We start from the raw sequence: 20,194 nt of genomic DNA on the forward strand, positions 1-20,194 counted from the left end.
TGATGGAATATGACGCCAATAATAAAGGTTTGTTCAAATCGATTAGGCAACTATTCAGTGGCTTGCATTTCAGCCATCATCAAAATTTCATGAGCTCTGTGAGAAGATATAAGTGTAATGTTCTGGGGAAAAGTGCTGCTGGACATAAGAATTCTACTTACTGTGAAAACTGTGTGAGGCTTGGTATCACTTGAGACAATATTAAGCAATGTGATGGCATGCTACTGTTTGGGTCAGTTTTGTTTCAATAATAGTTCTATTTTCATATCAATAAATCTACAAAGAACAAAAAATCAGCTTTTAGATATTAAAATGGAAGAAGATGCCTGTATAATTCCTTGTCTGTTTTACATTATTTGCCTAAATTTTCAATAAGTACATTTTTTACACTATTCACCAACATGGTGGTGAATCTCCGCCCAGCTTGTGGAGGGTCCCCAGTCCAAACTGTTATTTCCAAGTCGATTTTAGGGTTATAGGAATCTACTTCACTTCCCTAATTTTAACCTACGTCTCTTCTCTCTGCCACTAAAAATCTTGGCTCCTCACAACATCAAAATATTTATTCACCAAATTAAGTTTCTGAAGTTTTTTGACACAAGAACACTAACCGGAAATGAAATAATATATAGTCTTTTCAGTTAATATGCAAGTTTACATTGCTTTAGGTCAATACTGTTTGGTCTAGAATGTTTTAACCTACATGCAAATACATTATACATATACAATAGCCCTTAAAACCTCAACTAAGAGCTTACATTTCTAGCAGTTTCTCTTTTTTGAGAACAATGATTCCAAATGTCGCTTCATTCATATGAAACAACACGTCTGGCCAGCTGATATGCATTCGATCCACAGTCATGCTCACACTCTGTGTAAGAACGTGTCCTCCAATGAATACTTAAGTCCTTCTCCCAGCATTTGCTACTCGTTACTGCGTCTCATTTATGTTGTGCCTCTCATACTTCAGATGGTTTAATTTGAAATAGACTAAATGTGTGTGCTTATCATCTGGGCCCTTATTCTATAACCTTTATTGCTGTTCCTCTGTCTCCTTTCCTGCAGTGGCTGTTTAAACTCAATTTATTTTTCATTTTGGTAAAATGTACAAAACATGAAATCTACCGTCTTAACCTTTTTCAAACGCACAGCTCAGTAGTACTAACCGCACTCACACCATTGTGCCACCAATCTCCAGAACTCTTTTCACCCGGCAAAACTGCAGTTCTACCCTCATCAAACAATTCGCCGCCCCTCCACCCATCAGTCCCCGGTAACCACCATTCGAGTGCTGTTTCGATGATTCTGTGACTCTAGGCACCTCCCAGCAGTAGAACTACCCAGGATTCCCATTTCTGGCTTATTTCACTTAGCATAATGTCCTCAAGGTCCATCCATATGTAGCACCTGTCAGAATTTCCTTCCTTTTTGAGGCTGAATAATACTCTTTCATATGTACATAGTCCATTTTGGCTATTTATTCATCTATCAATGGACACTGGGTTTCTTCTACTTGTTAGCTAATGTGAATAATGCTACTATGAAAATGGGTGAACAAATATCTCTCCAAGACCCTGCTTTTTGTTCTTTTGGGTATATATCCAGAAATGCAATTACCAAATCTTATGGTACATCTATTTTCAATTTTTTTAGGAAGTGCCATAATGTTTTTCACAGCAGCTGCATGATTTTACACCCCCAGTAACAGTGCACAAGACTATTTAAACCTAATTTTAACACCAGATCAAATGAGGTACCTGATCTGCATCCATCTTAGCGATGCAATCGGTACATAGTGGGGGGTCAGTGGTGCTAAGGCAGTGATATTCCCCAGCCTCAGACCTGATAGCCCACTTTCCACTGGACAACTGAGCAGGACGCGTGGGGGCTGCAGCATGGACTTGCCAACACACTGGGACACCGGGGGCCCGTACAGATAATGCAGGCTGTGAGCGGGCTCTCGGAGACCTGTAGCTACTCCCTGGGAATGAGTCAGGTTGAGAAAAATGAATAATTTCTCCAGTCTACTGGAATCCAAATTCTTGCCCCTGAAATCTCTCACCGAACAGATTGCAAGGGTGATGGCCATCTGCCTCCACCTAGACTTACGACCTTAGGTCAGTCTGTTACTCTCTGAGATGCAGTTTCGTCAAATTGGGTGAATAATACATACGCTACCCAATGCACAGGTCGGTTGTGCAGATTAAGTGAGATAACGCATATGAGCACACTTTTAAAAATATGAAGCACCACTTGACTTCAAATGTCCACTTTGATTTTCTTGAACCACACTCATCACCTTACAAACACAAAAGAGGCACTGCTGAGAAGTCGGACAGCCCCCTGCCACTCACTAGGAGGTGGCTTAGGAGAGCACAGCAAAGGTGATATTTGGAAAAATTGAGAATTAGATGTAGGAGGAAAGGTCCAGAGAAATGGAACCATGAGCCTAGAAAAGAGCTTTCCCATTCTCAAGTGCAACTAACTTGCAACTAATTAGAACTATCTAACAATAAAAGATCTAGTAGCTAAATGTACTCAAATAACAAAGAAGCTAGCAGTAGGAGAATGTTGAATCAGATAAACTCTAAGATTCCCTCAAACTTTAACATTTTGATTTCATAAGGACTGATGGGAACACAGTAGCAGATGGGCTAAACTTTACCCTCTTCACAGAAAATACAACAGGAAATGGTCTTCAATTGTAACCCACGGGATTTAGGGCAAAGATCGAGGGGTCATCTGAGGCAAAGACAGCTGTTAAAAGTCAACCAGAATTCCAAGGACACCATGCCTGTGTCCTTCAAAATAAAGGAATTTATACCCATCCTCTGCAACAACTTAAAGACTCTTCTGGTTAGAGGTGAAGTAATGAACTAGACCACTTTGAAGGGGCTTTCTTATCAGTTCTTTGATCCTCAGTTGTCCATGAATTATAAGTGGCTACCAAAGTTTCATTTAAGTATCCTTTGCTTGGAGCTTAAAGAATTTAAGGGGGGACCCCGAGTACAAGACAGACAAAAAGAATGACACGTGGTCAAAACACTCACCTTGAAGAGGAACAAGAGTTTGAAAGATGTGCTTATATTTCTCCAAGCACAGCACATGAATCCCTTTACCAAGTTAATCTTGATTCATGAACTGTTCAAGAAGCTAAACTCTATTAGCACAGTTCATTTAACACGATCCACCTACCTTGCGTGCTCCTGTATATCTATTGACAGCAAATTTTTAATAAAAGAAATATTTTGTAAGATTTCGTAAGGGAGGCATAGCAATGTGTAGCAAAGACTCGGTATGTTGAATGAACACAGTGCAATAAAATCCTTTTGAGGAAGTTAGCAAAAGAGATTTGACTTTATTAATTCAATTTATGCTCTAGAATTCCAAAGAAGAAAAGGAAACGAAGCTTTCCTTTAGAAGCTTTGTATTTGTTGATTAACTAAGCCAAACTAACCGTATGAGCTGTATAGTCGAGCCTTCCACTAAGAGGGAAGGGTCCTGAAGTTTTCAAAGAAAGCTGCCTGGTCCTACATAGTTGAAAAGGAAAGGGAAAGGGAATACCTTCTAATTATCTCAGCAGGAAAGGAACAGAGAAATATCCTTCTATATTTCAACAAGACCAAGGACATGTAGTTAGTCTGTTCTATACTCCAGCAGGCTTCCGACTACAAAAATGACCTGAAATCCTGTTAATACTAACTGAAAAAAAAAATAAAAACTATGCAATGTCCCAAGACATCTTGCAGCTTACAATGACCAAAACTGCAATCAGAAAAGTGGAAAATTTCCCCCAAACTCAAAAACAAAATCCAAAAAGAAAAGGAAAAAAAGGGTGAGGTCAAGGAAGTAGTTTAGGAGCAGAGAGAGCAGGAAGGGGAAGAGTGATCAGTATGTTAGAAAACATTTTTCTGCTACTTTCTCTAGTTTCTACCTGAGTTGCCTTTTCTTGGCCTAAGGTGCATATCCTCAGTGAGAGTCAAGAGGCCTGGACCCATCTCTGCTGAAGGCAGCTGTCTTGCTGAAAGAAGAGATGGAAGTTATCAGGGAACCTCAGTCCTCTTTCCAGCCTCTTAACACTGGAGAATCCGAGGCCCAGTTCTCAACGCTCTTTTCAATCAATATTCATTTCCTGGGTCACCCCATCCCGTGCCATGGATTTGATAATATCAATGTACAAATGACCCCCCTAATCCAGACTTACGTGTTCTGTGAAATCCAGACACTAGGATAGCTAATAGATTTGTCAAACTGAAACCTGCTTCTTCCTCAGTGTTCACTGTTGCAGAGAGCAGGGCCATCAACCATCTGTGCAAAGTCTGCCTTTTCCTCCAACTCCTAAGCCAAAATTATCAGGCTCAATAATTCACTTACTTGTGGTTGGAGCCCCAGGGCGAAAAGACAGAAGCTCATGGGCAAGGTGTTGCCAGCAGGGGGAGCAAGCTACAGCCTGGGCAATGATGTGGGAGTGCTAGCAACTTCCATCAGATATTCTGTCACCTCTGTGAGAAAGTGTGAGATTCTAAGACATGAGAAAATGTACATGACGCTGTTATAGTGTGCAAAAAACTGGAATCAGTAAAATGTAACAGGAATAGAGACAGTGTACATGATTATTTTCAAGTAGTCTAAAATTTTTATTTCCCCTCACTCCACCCCTGATACCAAACACAGAAATTCCTCTTGGGCCTGAGAGTTCTTATACATTAACAGGTCACATGAGTGGGCAATTCAGGAGAAAGACTCTCCCTCCTTCCTAAGTGCTCTGCCACAAAAAGGGAGGATCAATAAAATGCCTGGCAAAAGGTTTGGGGTTTATCATGGTTTTCAGTACCATTTAAAAATAGGTTTTGAATGATGTAATAGTAGACAGACACAAAGATCTCATCTATATCTACTATCTATGCAGGTAGGAAAACTGAGACCCAAAGCAATTGAAATACTTGAGGTGGGTGGATGAGGATAAACATCTAGCACCAGAATTGTGATGGTTTGAATTTCTCTGTTGTCCAAATGCTCCCGTCAGAGTGCTCGGGTTTAAATCTCAGTTCCATCATCTACCAGCTGTGTGGCCTTGATGAGCTTCCTCCTCTGAAAAGTGAGCACCTACCGCAGTGAGTTGCTGGGAAGATTAAATGGAAAAAAAAAAAAAACAGGGAAGCACACAGAGAACAATGTCCTTGTGTTGCCAACGGAGTAAGCATGCAATACATGGAGAGCTCTGAATATGAGGGTGATGTTTAAAAAGTCTAGGATTCAGACACACAGAAAATATTCTTTGTAATGTCAAAATACTAAAGAACAAATGGAGATCTGGATCTAATTTTCTTTTCTGCTTTAAGGTGGAAGAAAAGTCCAAAGTGTTCCAGTGTCTGCATGTATAGCATAAATCCCAAGACAAATGTATTTCCTAAGAGAAAATCAGGATAAATTTTTAGCTAACCCACCCTTAGGAACATTCCAAAGGAGGGAAATAAAAAGCATGTATATTATTAAGTTTATATTAATGATGTCCATTACAAATTCTTGCAGACACATTTGAGTACAACTTATGAATTCCAAGTAGGTAAATTGGCCGGAGTAGCAAAGGTGCTGGAGTATAACACCTCTCACACGGCATGTGGACCCTCACAAAGAGGACAGTCCTCCTGCAAGTGGCTGACACTGCACTGCCGCCTTTTCTGATCCATCTCCTTCGCAGCTACACCCTGTTTCAGTCTTTCTCCCTCAAGGGCCTGTTTCTTCATCAGATTGCCCCTGGAAATGCCTGGATTCTTCACATAAAGTCATTCAAATAACCTGAGTCACCACAGCCAGAGCTGTCTCCAGGGCAATGTGGTAACAGTGACTTTCTCCAAACTGGCAAGTTAGAAAAGGTTCAGGTTTCAGGCCCATGCTGAGTAGTGTGGCTCTAGTGGGCATGACCCACAACACCTAACCAAGTCCAGAAGAGGACACAAGGCCACCTAAAAACAAGGAAATGTCTGCAGAGGCCATAAGGTTCCAGAAGGTTGAGCAGGAATCACGAGAGTCAAAGAGCCAACAGCCTCCTGACCACCAATGCTGGCAATTTCCAGCCTCCAAAATGACTCCCAGGAGATACAGGAAAATGGAGGATGACCAGATGCTGGCAGAGAACGTCATGTCATGGGCTGGACCCAAGTTCAGGTCCCAGTCACTGCACTCCTACACTCTACAGCAGCTGCTGACCTGGCCCCCGTCCTGCTCCACTCTGACACATCCCGCTCATGCCCAATCTTCCTAAAACCATGCTTCGATCACACCACTCACCTCTTCCAGGGGCTCCATGAAGCACAGGAAATAAAGCTTAAATGCGCCGGCTGTCTGGAATGTATTTTGGCCCCGATCTCTTTTTACAGCTCTGTCTTGCACTTCCCTTGTATAAATCCCCACATCCAGCCGAACAGTTCTTGGTACTCTTGTTTTCTCTGCTTCCCAGACCTAACATCTACTGCCTAGCCAATTTCTACCCAGATTTTAAAGCCCAACTCAATCCCATCTCTTCCATGAAGTAGTTATTCCCTGGCTATTCTATTGAGGAAGGGTGTATAAAAAACAAACAAACAAACAAACAAACAAAAACCCTCTCCATTCTCTGAATATCTATACAGCACATAAGTTTATGTCATGTATAAATATCATTCATTCATTCACTCAGTAAAATGCATCCAGATGAGATTTTCTAGACGAGATGATGACAAGATGATATGACCCCCAAAAGAAGTCAAGGTCTAGGGGAGGAAAGGATAGGAAGGAATTACCACTCACTGAGAGTTTAACCTAAGCAGACCACTGTGCCTTCTATCTCCATGTGTCAGCTCAGTTCATCCTCACAACTCAATGGGGGAGCTATGGTTATTATCACTTTACAATAAGAAAGCTGAGTCTCAAGGAGCTGCAAAGGTTACCGTGCATGTTTTTTATTCTCTGCTGGCTGGTGCTATCTCAGTCTCCGCCTATCTCTGCCTTGCTCTGTCTTCAGGATGCTGACTCTATAATCTGTGTGACCCAAGCTCATCTGCCCTCTGGCCTCCAGTTAGGTGGGGTGAACTGAAAGCACCCGCAGTTCATTTACTGCCCTGCTCCCTTCCTGACTCCCCAGGTCCAGGCCGTGGCTGCACTTCTCAGCCACAACTCCTGGGGAAGGTTCTTCCAGGGCTCCAGCTCTTCCTACCAGGATCAGTAAGACCACTGTCTTCAGGTCAGGAGTGGCACGGAGGTTCCACTGCAGGGTTGGTGAACACCCAAGTCCTGCCCACACCTCTGTAAATAGTCCTTTTATTACACTCTCTTCAGTTCAACTCTCTTCGTGTGCCAACTATTTCCCGTGCAGAGCAGGATTTGAACCCATGCCTGTCTTTCTACACAGCCTGCCTTTTCCACTGAAGTATCTGCTGTGTTGGAGATCTGTACAAAGTGCCAAGGATCAAAACAAAAAGGCGCCTCACTCTGAAAGGAAGGATCAGAAACGATTTTTCTAAGCAGTCATTGATCATGAGCCAGTCTTAAGAGGTGAACTGAAATTCACCAGGAAAACAAAGAGTGAGGATTGGTATTCAAGGACGAAGTAGACAGCAAGTTCAAAGTCACAGAGGCATAAGGAATACACTGTGTGTTACCTAAGGCAGTCACACTCACGAGAGAATGATGGTGGCTGAGGGTTTCTAAACTTTGATGAGATTCACTTGTGCATTCTCATCCACGTGGAGAGATTAGAAGCAGAAAAGAATTAACTAGATTCTGAGCAGAACTAATCAGTGCGCCTTTAACAGATCCCCATCACAAAAGGTAAACCCAGCTATGTAGCATAATTTACCAACCCTTAATGACCGGGCCCTGCCTGACTGAGCCAGCACCACCTCGAGCTGTTCCCTGAGTATGCCGTTCCCCTTCATGCCTCTGTGCTCTTGTACATGCTCCTCTCATCAGAGACTTTCTACCTGATAAACTCTGTGCCTTCAGGACTCACCTCAGGGCTCTGCTTCTCAGTAAATATTTCTGGCCCTCTAAGATGCTTCCATAGTGCCTTGTGCGTAATTCCACAGCAGCATTTTCGCAACACAGACATGCACGGTGTCTACTTGTTTACATATCTGTCAATTTACTCAACCGTGACTTCCTAGAAACCAGGTACTATCACAAGGCAGATTATAGAGGCAAGTGCTTGGGCTCTGGAGGCGAGCTGCCTAGATCCAAATCCTACACTCTGCCCCCGAACAACTAAGTAAACTTAGGCAAACTATGTACCCTCTCTGGATCTCAGTTTCATCATCCATAAAACAGGAATAACAACATCTACCTCACAGGGTTGTCAAGTGAGTCAAATAGAATGACCCCTGTTACACAGTCAGCCCTTAATAACTATTAGTTATTAATATATGTCCTTCCCTTATTTCCTGTTCAAAAAAGTTTGTTGAAGGAATAAATTTTCCTATTTCATATTGTTCCATATAGATACCAAATTCTATTTAGCTTTTGTTTTATTAAATCATGAAAAGAAGACTCATCTCTAAACACAGGGGTAGGCAGAAGCTGGCTTACAGTTGTTTGTATAAAAAATACAGTAATTAATAAATAATAATACAAGCATGAACTGTTCTGTGTACTCACAGCTGTAAACCTACTTTTGCCCACTCCTGAATGTACTTACTCTACAACTGGTTAAAGTCAGACCCCAGACTTTTTCTTGCCATTGTCACTGGCCCAGTCACTGAGTGAGACATTCTTCTGGCTTTCTAGCAATCTCCACATGTGCCTGCCACGCATGCCCTCCCACAGAAAGGAAGTTCTGTTTTAATGATTTACGAAGACTTATTATCCAGTTAAATCTTGATGGCTCTGCCGGACTGGCATGAGGAACAACAAGAACAGGGCCCCTACAGTAGAGGACTGAACCATAGGTAACCATAGGTAACCATAGGAACCACAGGTAATGCTAAAGCAATGCAAAATTGTCGCAATCATGAAATAGTTTTCCAAAAGCTTTAAAGGATCATTGTCAAAGCCCAAATCCTCAGCTGTCACAGTGTTGGTACAAAGTCTCCGTGTAAAGATCCCAACCAAAAAAAAAGAAAAAAGAATCAGAGCATGTAGAACAACGTGCTCAGGAGGTGAGCAAGAGGTGGAAACCGGCTTCCAGCTGAGCCCCGAACTTCTAGTGAGGATAGCACTGTGCCCACAGAGACACAGGGTGCCTGGTTAGAGAAAAGGGCAACACTTAGGCCATAAAACAATACAAAGGCCACACCTGAGAAGCCCAGCACCCTTACAGAGTCACCCTGGCTGGCTGCTGGCTGCAGAGGGCAGCCCAGGTCTCACTGGCCCAAAAGCCCCTGGAGGAGTCAGCTACCACCCCAGACTCCAGGCCTTCCAGTCCCCTCCATGCTCCTCCCATCCTGACACAGGCTTTGTTGTCACCCCTCTGCACCAACTCAGACCCCGCCACTGCCGCACCTCAGCTTGCTGGCCCCTGTCCTCAGTCTAGACCCTGGCTAGGCCCTGGCTCTAACAGGGCTCAGAATTCGCCAGGTTTTTTTTTTTTTTTTCTGCCCTCACCCAAGGATATGTTTTTATTGATTTTAGAGAAGGGGAGTGGGGGAGGAGGGAAGAGAGAAAGAGAGAGAGAGAGACATCAATGTGAGAGAGAAATATCGATCAGTTGCCTCCCGTATGTGCCCAGACCAGGACTGAACTCACAACATAGGTATGTGCCCTGACCAGGAACCAAACCCACAGCCTTTGGTGCATGGGGGGGTGACACTCCAACCAACTGAGCCACTTGGCCAGAGCAGAATTCACCAGTTTTTACATCAATGTCTGACAGTGACTGACTGTGCCCCAGAGCCCTGGGGAAACCTGTGCAACCACATTCCTTGCTGGAAGGCATGTGAGTACACCAGTCACTTGTTGGGGTGAGAAGAGGAAAATCTAATTATTTAAGGTTAATCTGATTGTTTTTTTCTAAACTAAGAGAATGACCACGCCATATGACAGCGTATGTAATATTGTTATGAAAGGCAATTCTCTACTTACAGTTCTTCTGGTCGGAGCACCTTGAACAGAGTGATAGAATTCTGGCTGGACTCGGCTGTTCTTCTTGATTCTCCGTTTCCTCACTGAACTCTCTTGCTCGCTCTGATGGTGAACCTCCACCACAGGCTTGGCTTCTTCCAGACGGGCAGCCGCAGCCGCTGCAGCGCGTCTTCTAATGTGCCGGGGGCTCGCTCTGAATCCCTGCGGCAGAAAACAGCCGGACAAATCCCGATCAGTCCTGAGTTTGTGTGGAAATTCTCCGGCGCTCCTTCTACAAAGAGCTCCCAAAGCCACCAAGCTCAATGAGATCACTTACATTCCCAAAGTGAGACAGAGAAGGAGGCTCAACATGCCAGCGAGACTTGTCCACAGTGTTCTCTAAGGCACCTCAGTGTCTCAGAGCCCAGAGTTATTCCACATTAAGAAATGTTTTCAATCCCATAAAGCCAGTCCAAAAAAAGGGGGAGCCCATTGCTCTATTTCTTCATATAGAAAACAGACTACATGTGAAGAAGGGTGTTGCCACTTAGGCATGAAGCAGGGCACAGGGAGTCGGACTGAGAATTACTCCAGGGTGAAGAGCACTCTACGTTCTGGAGAGCAGGCTCTTTAAAGCAGGAAAGCAGAATCGCACAGCATCATTATAAAATACCATAAGACAAAGCTCTAAAACCAGAGGGCGGCAAATCAGTGGAGTGACGTGTATGGGTTTTTGGGCCAGATGAGCCCAGGTCCACATGCTGATATGTTCATTATAGCTACACATTTATCAAGCAATTATGAGTCTAACTTTTCTAATCTAAGAAATGGATAGCACTCTACTCAAAGGGTTTTTAGATTTTAGATAAGGTAATGAATGTAAAACTCTAAGCACAGTATCTGGCAAATATCAGATGCTCAATAAAATGTTAATTTTTCTTCCCTTTTAGAGTAAGGTGAGTACAAGGACAACTTGCTAGAAAATGGAAACAAGTTCAACTGAGCCATAAAATGCATTTGGGAATGTGCAGATGACTCTGGAAAATATCAAAGAATTACATAAAACAGTTTCTGCCCTATGTAGCTACAATTTACTGAAGAGCAGAAAAAGACGTCTAACACAGAGGTCACGAACACACCAGAAGGTGTAATGAAGGGTGGGAGCGGGCAGCTGAGGACTCTCAGTGCTGGCAGATCTCGGAGAAGAAATCAATAAATGAAGCTGAGAATAGTCTATATTTGGCTTCATTTTTGAGTGGGTGGCACTTGAAGAATGAATAGAATTTATATTCCAGGCCAGGGAAACAACATAAGAAATAAATGGATAAATAAAATGATGGATGGATAGATGGATGGATGGAATATTCATGTAGCAATAAAAAACATTATTTAGTGATGTGCCAGGACGCTAGCACAAGCTACGCACAAAGTATGGTGGGAGAGTAGAAGGGATGAGGTGGGTTGTGGGTCTTCTGAATTTTAGAAGATGTATAAACACTTAAAGGTTGCAGTGAAAGCATGAAGAATGGAGAGTAAGAATGTCAGGGAAGAAGCAGTATGACAAAAGGCCTGAGCATGATGCCGGGGGATACTGAAAGATTAATGCACACAAGGGATTCTCACTGAGGAATATGGCAGAAGGTCTGGAGTCTGCTTAGGGAGACCCTGAATACCAGGCTGAAGGATATGAAGAAGGAGACAAAGGTAGGGTGTGGCCCACAGAGTCAAAAGTAGCACTGAGGTCAACAGAAGTAAATAAGGAGGAAATGCTAATGGATGTGGTCACAGTTTAGGCGACTTCTTCTCATCCGCAAACACATAACCTGTTCCCTTCCTTCCTCTGTGTGCAAGCTCAGCTGGATCTCCTTCAAAATAGTCCCAGAAGATCCCCATAGCTCCCACATAATCCACAAGCTACTATAACAGCTGCTGGTGAAGAAGATTAAGGAGAAGAGAGAGGTGGGCAAATTGCTAAACTGTGTTCTAGAGCAGAGTTAGAACCAAATGGGTAAGAACCAACAACCACACGGGTTGCTTTTAAATATGCTGGTTCCTGGACAATACTCCCACTACCCCATCTCTCTCTCTCCCCATCCCTCTCCTCCCCTCTCCCCTCTCTTCTTACTTTTGAATTAGAGTCACCAGGGATAAGGCCAAAAATCCAATTTTTTGACAAGCTCTTCTAATTCTCAGCTCTTTGAAGACAGAACCTCTAGGAGCCAAAGTTTAGTCTAACCACTAGGTGGCACTAACTTTCACAGCCCTTGCACTCTCTAGTTCAGAAACCTGTTTGCTGGTAGAATTAAAAAAGTATTTGATAATATACTAGCTTCTGTCATAATGAGGTGAGTATATATCTTTGACAAAAATGCAAATTTCCTTTCTTTTTTCTAAAGATTTTATTTATTTATTTTTAGAGAGACAGGAAGGGAGGGAGAGAAACATCAATATGCGGTTGCCTCTTGTGTGCCCCCTACTGGGGACCTAGCCTCCAACCCAGGCATGTGCTCTGACTGGAAATCAAACTGGCCACCCTTTGGTTCGCAGGCCGCCCCTCAATCCACTCAGCCACACCAGCCAGGGCCAGATTTCCTTTCTTTTATGCTCTTACAAATAATAAGCAACCAAGGTTTGCTTAACTTATAATATTACCAATAGTCCTCAGTAGCCTACAAACTTTAGAAACACTTAGGAAAAAACTACATAAAACTCCCTTAAATTGACAAGAAAGGAAAAGAAAAGAGAAGAGAAGAGAAAAGAAAAAGAGACTTCCAGCCAAGATGGAGGCGTAGATAGACACACTGCGCCTCCTCGAACAACCAAAGGAAGGACAACAACAATCTAAAAACAAAAAACAACCAGAACTGACAGAACATTGAACTGTATGGAAGTCAGACAATCAATGAGTTAAAGAAGAAACATTCATCCAGACCGGCAGGAGGGGCGCAGCCGGGCAGCAGGGTGGAGAGGACTGTGGCAAGGCGGTAGCTGGCGGAACAGGGAGGCAGCAGCTGGTGGAGCAGGCGGTCCCACGTTCTCATGCAGATAAACCAGAAAGAACAACTGGGGAGTGAGACAGACCCCGCAACCCAGGGCTCCAGCACAGGGGAAAAAAGCCTCAAACCTCTGATTGAAAACACCCATGGGGGTTGAGGCGGCAGCAGGAGAGACTCCCAGCTTCACAGGAGAGTTCGTTGGAGAGACCCACAGGATCCTGGAATGTACACAAGACCACCCACCCTGGAACCAGCATCAGAAGGGCCCAATTTGCTTGTGGGTAGCAGGGGAAGTGGCTGAAAACCAGCAGAGAGCAGAGAAAGCCTTTGCTCGGACCCCTCCCCACATACAGCGTCACACCACAGCAATGTGGGTCACCCTGTCCTGGTGAACACCTAAGGCTCTGCCCCTTACTACATACTAGATGCTCTGAGACAAAAAAAAAAAAAAAAAAAAAAGGCCCAAACAAAAGAACAGATCAAAGCTCCAGAAATACAACTAAGTGATGAAGAGATAGCCAACCTATCAGATGCAGAATTCAAAACACTGGTAATCAGGATGCTCACAGAATTGGCTGAATGTGGTCGCAAATTAGATGAAAAAATGAAGGCTATGCTAAGTGAAATAAAGGAAAATGTACAGGGAACCAATAGTGATGGGAAGGAAACGGACTCAAATCAACAGTGTGGACCAGAAGGAAGAAATAAGCATTCACCCAGAACAGAATGAAGAAACAAGAATTCAAAAAAATGAGGAGAGGCTTAGGAACCTCCAGGACATCTGTAAATGTTCCAACATCCAAGTCATAAGGGTACCAGAAGGAAAAGAGGAAGAGCAACAAATTGAAAACTTATTTGAATAATGAAGGAGAACTTCCCCAATCTGGCAAAGGAAACAGATTTCCAGTAAGTCCAGGAAGCTCAGAGTCCCAAAGAAGTTGGACCCAAGGAGGAACACACCAAGGCACATCATAATTACATTCCCCAAGATGAAAGATAAGGAGAGAATCTTAGAAGCAGCAAGAGAAAAGGACGCAGTTACTTACAAAGGAGTTCCCACAAGACTGTCAGCTGATTTCTCAAAAGACACCTTGCAGGCAAGAAGGGGCTGGAAAGAAGTATTCCAAGTCATGAAGGGCAAGGACCTGCATCCAAGATTACTCTATACAGCAAAGCTTTCATTTAGGGTGGAAGGGCAGATAAAGTGCTTCTCAGATAAGGTCAAGTTAAAGGAGTTTATCATCACTAAGCCCTTATTATATGAAATGTTAAAGGGATTTATCTAAGAAAAAGAAGATAAAAAATATGAACAGTAAAATGACAGCAAACTCACAGTTATTAACAACCACACCTAAAACAAAAACAAAAGCAAACTAAGCAAACAACTAGAACGGGAACAGAACCACAGAAATGGAGATCACATGGAGGGTTATCAGCAGGGGAATGGGAGGGGGAGAGAGGGGGAAAATGTACAGGGAATAAGTAGCATAAATGGTAGGTAGAAAACAGACAGGGGGAGGGTAAGAATAGTATAGGAAATGAAGAAGCCAAAGAACTTAATATGTATGACCCATGGACATGAACTAAAGGGGGGAATGTGAGGGGGAGGGTGTGCAGGGCAGAGGGGAATAAAGGGGTGGGGAATGAGACAACTGTAATAGAATAATCAATAAAATATATTTAAAAAAAGAAAAGAAAAGATGTTGGTACCGCCATTCTGAAGAGCAATAACCTAGTAAACCCACATCTGTGCATCTACTCTTAGGGAAATTCTTCCAAGTATCTCTAAGAAGATATTTAAACTTTACTTATAATAAAAATTAGAAACAGTTTAAATCAATCTTTCTTAAACCTCAGTCATTTCCATCCCACATTCATTTTTCAAGATCTGACCACCACCACGTAGGCCTCTGTGATTTCTCTCATATCCAAATACACTTGTACTATTTTTAAATAACTTTTTATAAGCTCTGTAGTATAATATGCACACTTCAGCCAGACTCCCTGGGCTCAAGTACTGCCTCTGTCATTTCGTCATTGTGTGATCTTGGACAGCTACTTAACCATTTTCCTGTCTGGAAAATGGGTTTCAAACTAGTACCTATTTATAGCGATGTTGAGAAAAAATAAATGAACTAATCCATGTAAAGTACCTAGAAGAGCATCTGGCATGTAATGTTGTATAAGTGTTGTCTATGATTATTAGTATATGACTGTGTGAATAAAAGATTCTTAAAGACCAAGTGCGTTATTCATCAGATGTAACAAGGAAAATGGATCTCTGCAGGTGTGCCTTGCTGGCAGACACAGGTGCGGTGCTGCTGAGACACCAAGCACCACTGGTCACCAGGAGACAGTTCTTTGCTCCAGAGTCTCAGGCTCTCCAGGGAGTCAAACCATCTGGACTTGAAAGCTACCTCTCCCATTACTCAGTGTGCAATCTTGACCAAATTACCTCTCAGTTTCTGCACTTGTCAAGTGCATATAATACCTCTCTTGAAGAGTGATGATGGTGTTTAAATGAGATAATCCACATTAGGTACTCAGAACAGTATATAGATTACAATCATAGTAGTCAATAAATGATCACAATTATCACTACTTCACTTCATGGCTTTTAAAGCCAGCAGTTCAGAGCTATGACGGAAAACACTATGAACAACATGAAGTCATGAACAGGCAGTCACCTTTCTTGTTTCTCTAAACCACTGCATAGAATTATGGGTCCTTGATTATCACACTCTCTTGTCCTAAGTCACAACTTTTAACAGCAGGAAATTTTATTTTAAAACAGTAGGTGGTGCTATAAGCTCTCACAAGTGTTAACTGGATTTGATGAAGTGAGTATAAAATCAATTTCTCTCTAATTTCTTTGATCTTGCCTGGATACCCTTGAACCAATAGGTGATGGACACTTGGAAGTCTCTCGGTAGTGGACTTCTGCCATTTTTAAGGCTACCCTATCTTACCAGAACCTTTTGAGTGCAGTCAATGAACTTGAACAGGGAAAAATTGTGTCTTTATTTTCATAACCCACTAATGTAGCGTTATTACTCAATCATGAACATAGGCCATAAACCTGGTATTATTAGCAGTACCTATGATTTTTGCCACCAAAAGAAATAATAAATATTTAAATATTAAGTGGCTGCAGATATTTTGAAATATCATTTATACTCAGTGTTACTTTGAAATCACAGTACATAGTAAACCTGCCATTAGATCTTGTCATTTAATACACTAATTAAGTAGTACATATATTGCTCTGTCAAGAAATGTTTTAATAATATTTCATTAAAATTTAATTCATTGTTATTCATTATAATTCATAATTATATTCCAATATAATTGGCTTCCATTATAATTTTGTTTATTACTTTATACATTTTATTTTATTTTTGAGAACTTTTTTTTTTAATTTACTGATTTTAAAGAGAGGAAGGGGGAGAGAGAGAGAGAAAAATATCGCCTTGTTATCCCACCCATTTGTGCATTTGTTGGTTGATTCTTATATGTGCCATGACCGAGAATCAAACCCAGTCTTAGCATATTGCAGGACGCTGCAACCAACTGAGCTACCTGACCAGGGCTATTATTTTACACATTTTAAGACATTCTGAGAATGAGTCCATGAGTTTTACCAGACTGTCAACAGGGTTTATGGCATAAAACAGGTCCAGAATACAGAAAATCTCAGAAACTTCCATAAAGAATTTACAACAAGAGACTGCTAGCTGCTCACTAAAGTCCATATTTACCTTTTTCTTGGGCACAAGCTCAACTACATTTCCCAGCCTCCCTTGCAGGTCCATGTGACTGAGTTCTAGCCAATGGAGCATGGGCATAAATAACGATGCCATTTCTGCACCTAGCCCATAAACGCTTTCCACAGCCACCTCTTCATGCTCCTCTCCTCTGGCTAGGAGAACCTTAAGACCAAACTTGAATGTCACATATTAAAGATGTCAGTGCCTTCATTAGTCTGAGCCCCTGACTGATGATAGAGGAGGCCATTCTGCTGAACTGTTCACCTACCTTTACCTTTAAATGAGCAACAAATATATTTCCATTTTGTTACACGTTGCCATATATATTTGCTATAGGAGCATGCACTACTCTAATCAGTGGTTCACAACTTTATCAAGCATCAGAGCCACCAGCAAGGCTAATGAAAACACAGATTGCTGGGCGCCCCCCTCAGGACTTCAACTGAGTACTGGGATGGGACTAGGAATTTGCATTTCTAAGGAGTTCTCCTGTGCTGCTGATGCTGCCATCCCCAAACTACAGTATGAGAATCCTGACTCTAATACCAGTCCCTGCCCCTTACCGTGTGGTTAGTGAGTGATTTTGATCATAATGTAACAGAGGGCTCTGGCCAGATTCCTGGGGAGTCATTTATGGGCAGCAGGTAGCAGAACCCCAAGGGGCTCATGGTAACAATAATACCACTATTCTCCATTGCGCTGTGTGAGGCAGGACTCGCAGGTTTAAACCAACTTTGTCCCTTGTGGTTTTTATAATCCTACATCAAAAGAATGGCTGTGGAAGCCACTCTTTCAGCTGGATGGATAAGAACATAATGTATCTAGAACTACCTTTCTGTTTTCAGAGAGGATGTATTCCCTGACATACAAAATAATGAGGCAAAATATTATTTTTAAAGTCTTATTTTCTAATTAATAATCATCCTTTGGTAAAGATCGCTGGTTCCTATTTCGAATATTTGCAAAGTCTAACAATGGTAGGCAGCAGACAGACATGAGCAGAGCAAGGATGATGGCCAGGTACGGAAGGTCGCCAGAGCAGAAAGCCCTGGTGCCTAGCAATGGGCGAAGTGGGAAAACAAAGACCTTGCCCCAGGGTGACCTTTCCTCCCCCTAGCACATTGCTGGTCACACCGTTTGGACCTCGGACCTTTCATATTGCTGGTCATGTGGTTCAGACACTCCCCTGACCTTTCTTCCCCTGGCATGTCCCTAGTCATATGGTAGACCCCTTGAAGGAGGAACATGGCAGAACAGTGGCCCCATGCGACTCCCATTAGGACCCTTGAAAGACCACTCCCTTGAGCATTAACCCCTCAAGATAACAGCTGGGCCTCAATGTCAGGTCAGCTCTTGGACCAGAAAAGCAGCAAAACCAGACAGGGGATCCATGGCTGACCTCAGGACCAGCTGCATGGACTAATGCCTCCCTGCCCTGGTGCCAGCCAATCAGCAGAGACTACGGTCCTGGAAGGACACACCTGGAAAGCTGATGAATATTCTATTGTCATCCTCTTCTGAGACCTCAAGATAAATGCCCTCAAAATGGAGGACCCCGTGAGGCTCTCCCTCACAGAAGCCCACACACCTTTCCCCTGCCTTTCTTCCCCCCACCCCATCCCCGGGCATGTTACCTTTCCCTTGCCCTGTCCTAAGCTCCAAGGCCCCTTCTTTTGCCTCTGCAACTTGTTCCCTGAGCCCACGCCCATCTGGTTCACTTTTCCTACCTCTGACTTTCCAAATAAACATTCTCTTAAAGTTTGAGCCTTGGCTCTGAATACTTTTTAGCCAGAAGTAAAAACCTGAGGTTGCTGAAGCAAGGTCCCATTGGCGGTGACATTCTGGTGCCATTATTGCCGCCACTATAAGGAAGTATACACTTACATTAGACGAGGTGTCACAGGCTTCTAATGCAGTGTTTCCTTTATACTGACTGACATTATACAAACTGGTTACTAGTTTCTGCTGATCTGAAAATCTAACTGGCAGAGCCTTGCTGTCTTCAAGTTGCAAATGAATTACAACTTAAATGCAGTTTTGTAAATAGAAATCTTTTTCAATCTCTTACTGCTGTCCATCATTCCCTTTTGGACATCTGTCTCCCCACCGCACACAGTCCCTGCTGCCTGGGGGAGTGTGTTTTGTACAATAACACCCCCACCTTCAACACCATCAGGTCCCAGTCCCCTGCTCAGAGTCTATCCCTTGAGAGCTCAATAGAGAAATACCAAGAGCCTGGGCCACTGGCACAGAAGCTGAAACTGAAAAAAAGTCACCCTGTAGACCAAAATATATACGCAGAGCCTAGGATTCTTATTAAAATGCAGATTCTGAATTTCTAACAAGCTCCTAGGGGATCCCAGGGTTGCTGGTCTGCAGACCAAACAGGACAACAAGACGTAGGGACGTGGTGAAGACTAAGGATAATAGAGTATAGAAACCTGGGTGAGGAATGAAAAAGGATTGATAGCAAAGGGAAAAGCAGCAGCTAGTGGAGTAAATCTGAGTCCTACCTTTGGCACTTCACTGCAGTGCAGAGGCCTTAAATTTACAACCAGCTCTCAATGCTGTGAAGCCAGACCCTAGCATAGGCCTTTTTCTTAAAGTACATTAAATTATGCATACACCCTTACAACGTGCCCTTAAATATAGTAAGTAGGTCTCTGACTCTGCACCCAAAGAGCTTAAGACAGAAAATATGACCTCCATGGTAGGAATGGAGAAAAGAATAAAAGGAGACTTGGAGGTTGAAACTACTTGAGATATAGCGTCTTCTCCTTTAAGGAGCTCGAAATGCTTTTTAATTATAACTGCTAGATTAACTAAGCAAGGATCATAGGGTATACTCAGAAAACTATATATTCTCTCTCCTGGCATTCCTTCAAACTCACGAAAAGGGTTAGTTTTCTCCCAAACCCTACATAAAATTTGGGGTAGATCCTATAATTTTTCTGGTTTTTCTTAGACAGTTGAAAAGTTTTCTAGCCACTTCTGGTCACCAAAACAATGCCATTCCAATGAGATCATATCACTCTTCCCGGTTTCTTCTTGGACAGGGTCTACAGTGAGTCCAGGTTCTTTCTCCCAAGAGATCCATAAGTTAATACACACGCATCCTTGGCCCCAACACATTCTGGGACCGCAAGCTGTTCCCAGTGCAGCCGCCTCTGCTCACTCAACCATCAGAGCAGCAGCCAGATGACGTCTCCGGCCCTTTGGAATTGTGACATGGTCTGGTCCCAGCCTTGGCTCTGAGGACACAGATTCTGAGGACATGAGTCAAGCTTTCCTAGTGGTTTCCTTAAAGTTGATCTAAGACCTAAGAGGACTTGGAGCGAGACTAGGAACTTTTCTTATCTCTAACCCGGAGCTGTCCAATAGGGTAGCCAATAGCCGCAT

At 42.9% G+C, this 20,194-nt stretch overlaps 1 protein-coding gene across 8 annotated transcripts in view; it reads right to left on the reverse strand.

Moving 5' to 3' along the window:
• The window catches only part of DST (dystonin), a 422,554-nt gene that overhangs the window by 366,753 nt on the left and 35,607 nt on the right, over positions 1 to 20,194 (reverse strand). For all 8 annotated transcript variants that reach the window (XM_053913661.2, XM_053913670.2, XM_053913655.2 and 5 more), the window contains exon 3: positions 10,054 to 10,254. In XM_053913661.2, the coding sequence (XP_053769636.1) occupies positions 10,054 to 10,254 (201 nt within the window). The remainder of the gene's footprint in view (positions 1 to 10,053; positions 10,255 to 20,194) is intronic.

The sequence above is a fragment of the Desmodus rotundus genome, chromosome 11 (assembly GCF_022682495.2).
Source record: "Desmodus rotundus isolate HL8 chromosome 11, HLdesRot8A.1, whole genome shotgun sequence".
Classification (NCBI taxonomy): Eukaryota; Metazoa; Chordata; class Mammalia; order Chiroptera; family Phyllostomidae; genus Desmodus; species Desmodus rotundus.